The 3,895-nt window shown below is 37.4% G+C and overlaps 1 protein-coding gene across 1 annotated transcript; it reads right to left on the bottom strand.

Annotated features, from left to right (window-relative positions):
- Window positions 1-268: 268 nt before the first annotated feature.
- On the bottom strand, window positions 269-1,201 carry LOC124234463 (olfactory receptor 4A15-like). Its single transcript, XM_046651806.1, has one exon. The coding sequence runs from the start codon at window positions 1,184-1,186 to the stop codon at window positions 269-271; it is 918 nt and encodes a 305-aa protein (XP_046507762.1). The 5' UTR covers window positions 1,187-1,201.
- Between the last annotated feature and the right edge of the window lie 2,694 nt (window positions 1,202-3,895).

Below are 3,895 nucleotides of genomic sequence, written 5' to 3'. Positions count from 1 at the left end.
TAAGTGTAGCATAACTCATCATATAGAACATAAGTCTATACTTTTCAAGAGACTTTTTTATGCACAAAAACTGAACATATATTTTCCTAAGAAATTATGAAAATCTTAAAAATATATTTAAATCATTCAAAGTTTTCACATAAATATTTTTCATAATGTCCAAGTTATTAAACCTGAGGAAAAATTTACTATAATTAAATAATCACACATGGCTTTCCTGGAAGGAGCAATTCTTCATTGAAAACAGGTGGTACATTTCTCTGCTGCCTCATTTTCTTTTTCTGGTCCAGAGCTTTTTCATGGCATTTTTCATCTCTCCATTTCTCAGAGTATAGATTAAAGGGTTCAACATAGGGGTGATAACGGTGTAAAACACAGTCAAGGATTTATCAATGGGTAAGGTAGAAGGAGGTCTCACATACATAAAAATACAAGGGACAAAGAAGAGGACCACCACAGTGATGTGGGAGCCACAAGTGGATAAGGCTTTGCGCTTCCCTTCCTGACTAAGATTCTTCAGGGAGTGCAGAATGACCCCATAGGAGATGAGTAAGAGCATAAAGATGACCACACAGATTGCCCCATCATTGGCAACCACGGTGAGACCAATAACATAGGTGTCAGTGCAGGCAAGTTTTAATAAGGGGTACATGTCACAGATGAAGTGGTCGATGACATTGGGGCCACAGAAGGGAAGGTTGTAGACAAAGAGAAGTTGAACTACAGCATGCAGAAAACCTCCAAGCCAGGCCAACAGAAGCAGCAGAACACGCACGCGTTGATTCATGATTGTCAAATAATGCAAGGGTTTGCAGATGGCCACAAAACGGTCATAGGCCATGACCACCAGGAGTAAAATCTCAGCACCACCAAATAAGTGCCCTATAAAAAGCTGGCTCATGCAAGCTTGCAAGGAAATGGTTTTCTTCTCATAGAGAAAGTCTATAATCATATTTGGGGTGACTGTAGTAGAATAAACAGCATCCATAAATGATAAGTAGCCAAGAAAGGAGTACATGGGGGCATCCAGGCTTGGGCTGACTACCACAGTCATGACAATGAGTAGGTTGCCCACCATTGTCACAATGTAGATGAGCAAGAACACAACAAATAGTATCTTCTGACCCTGGAGGCTCTGAGTGAGCCCCAAGAGTACAAATTCAGTCACATTGTTCCTTTGTTCCATAGGTTCTTCTCTACATCTTATTTCAGAGTTCAGGACAAGATTACCTGCAAATATAGTTATTACTAGTGACTTCCTGAAATCTTGACATAATTTGTTTCTTCATTCAACAAATAGGCATTATGATTTATCACGTACCAATACATTCAGAGATTAAAAGAATACAAGGATGCTTAAAATATGGTCCCTACCCTCAGTAATATTACCGAGTAATAGAGAGACAAGTCATTAGAGACATACGTGGGGAAGGACACATTATTATATAAATGGGTTGCCACAACCAGCTTTCCATCTGGAAGTTAATAAAATTGTACATATAGCTAATAACAAACAAAAATAAAATAAAAATAGATTAAAACTTTAATGAAAAAATAAAGTAAGACTTAATTTATCTTCACTTTCCAGTTAATAAAAGAGATGGCTTTCTACATTCCAAGGGTAGGATAACATTCTTACCTAATAAGTGAAATCCGAAATAGACATAGTTGACAATTTCAAAACTTTTAAGGATTTAGGAAAAGATACTGTAACATCAATAGACAGAAGTAGTTTGGGGAAAAGGTTTACATTTTAGAGGACATACACAGAGCTAATATCAATATAGACAAAGAGCTCTAAGCAATTAACAAATGAAAGGCAAACAAACCAACAGCAAAGTGGGCAAATCATACAAAGAAGCAATTGAAGGAAGACTACATCCAAATGGCCAGTAAATAAATGATAGGATGCTGAAACTCACCTGAGAACAGAAAAACAGAAATTGAAGCAACAGCTTGCTTACTAAAGTGTTACCTTGAGTTTTTGAAAGTCACTCATCCAAGTTCTAGAGACGCTGTGTCATTCTCTAATTTTTAACAGATTAACAAACAGTGCTTAGAGAACATATTAACTGAACCTATCAGGAGATTTAGACATATCTGCCCATTAAAATATCCCCAAATAGTTATACTTGAAAATAGTTCCTAAAAATACTGATGTTAGAGAAGATAAATTTATTCTGGATCTTTATCATAGGAAAATATGCAAAAAGTGTTACAGAAATGAGTCAATCCCCTCACATTTTCGTAATCACAAAGGATCCTAACATGGCTGATGAACAGAATGACATAGGAGAACTTTCAAAAGACAGTGAATTCCCACACTATCAATGCATTCTTGCAAAATATAAAGCCTAGTTCAGAATCTTATATATAAATACACTTCCTGGGTTACCTGCATAATGAGACAGTCATTGCATCCAAGTTCCAGCTTGTGGCGCCTTCTCCCTTGTCCTTCACGCAGTGCTGCCATCTCTGTGAACACAGAGAGCAAGATAACATGTCCACTGTCACTGGATCTTGAACGGTCTCCCTGTGACTAATTCTTTCCATGAGTGCAGGAAGTCTGGTTCATTTCAGTCTTTCATAAAAATGTTACCTTTTAAATTATTTGGATTTTCAAAATGTCCTGTAGTCTAAAGAAGTCTGAATCTTGATTGTGAATAAAGAAACCCCAAATCTTCATTTTTGGCAGGATTTGTCCTAATAACAAACAAATTTTAAATCAACCTTTTGAGGTTAAATGTGTAAACTTTGTGGGAGAGAAAACTCTGAATTATTTAGATAAATATTTAGCGGTTTGGGGCGGGCCCTGTGACACAGGGGTTAAGTCCGCGTGTTCCACTTCAGCGGCCCGTGGTTCACCAGTTGGGATCCCAGGCACGGACCTACCCATCGCTTATCAAGCCATGCTGTGGCAGGCATCCCACATATAAAATAGAGGAAGATGGGCACAGATGTTGGCTCAGGGCCAATCTTCCTCAGCAAAAAGAGGAGGATTGGTGGCAGATGTTAGCTCAGGGCTAAGCTTCCACAAAAAAAATATATTTTGCAGTTTGTGTTTTATACCAATAAAAGTGAAATAGCCTTTATGACATTTTGATCCTCAATTGGTTTAACTGATCTGTCTTCATACAGCGTTGTTGAATTTGATTTGCCTGAAGGAATGGAGAATAAATTCATATATACATAATTCACTATGTTTTGAATTCATCATTCAATTCCTAAAAAAAGCAGTCATGTGAATACTGGTACCGACAAACCTCTCTGAGGTAAGGGCAAAGGTCTGCAAACACTTTGTATATGTTTGAAATACGGCACATATTATTGAGTCATTCAATGATGCATCTCCAACTGTGCTTTTTCTCTAATTAAATTCATTGGGACTTTAATCATAATTTTGAAGGTCGACTCTGCATCTCCAGAGATGCCGCCAGGATAATCACCATGCAGAAGAAAACTTACAGAACTACCTCCGCTGGGGGTAAAATCATAAAAGAACAACTTGAGGTCAAATCACCTCAAGGGAAAAGTCCAGTCTGGGTAGAAGTGAAATATGTAAAAACTTTCTTGTTTAAATCAGGACCTTCAAAATAGACAAACCTGTCTAATTTTGAGTTATGTCTTTGCAGATGACATCTGAACTGACCTCCAGAAGATGTGAATGCCATTTAAAACTTATTTCAAATGCAGATGAAGTTTGTCTCACAGTTTCAGTCAGGCAAATTGATAGAAATTGCTTTAGTATTGGAGTGGGGAAAGAGAAAACAGTTGTGGGACTATTGCATTTATCTCGAAGTGCCCATGGAATGCTCACCAAAATAGACAGTACACTAGGCCATAAAAAAGTTGCAGTGCATTTCAAAGGACTTAAGTCATATGGAATATATATCTT

This window comes from Equus quagga, unplaced genomic scaffold (assembly GCF_021613505.1).
Source record: "Equus quagga isolate Etosha38 unplaced genomic scaffold, UCLA_HA_Equagga_1.0 74953_RagTag, whole genome shotgun sequence".
Lineage (NCBI taxonomy): Eukaryota > Metazoa > Chordata > Mammalia > Perissodactyla > Equidae > Equus > Equus quagga.
Note: the sequence above shows the minus strand (reverse complement) of the source record. Positions and strands in the feature narration are given on the sequence as shown.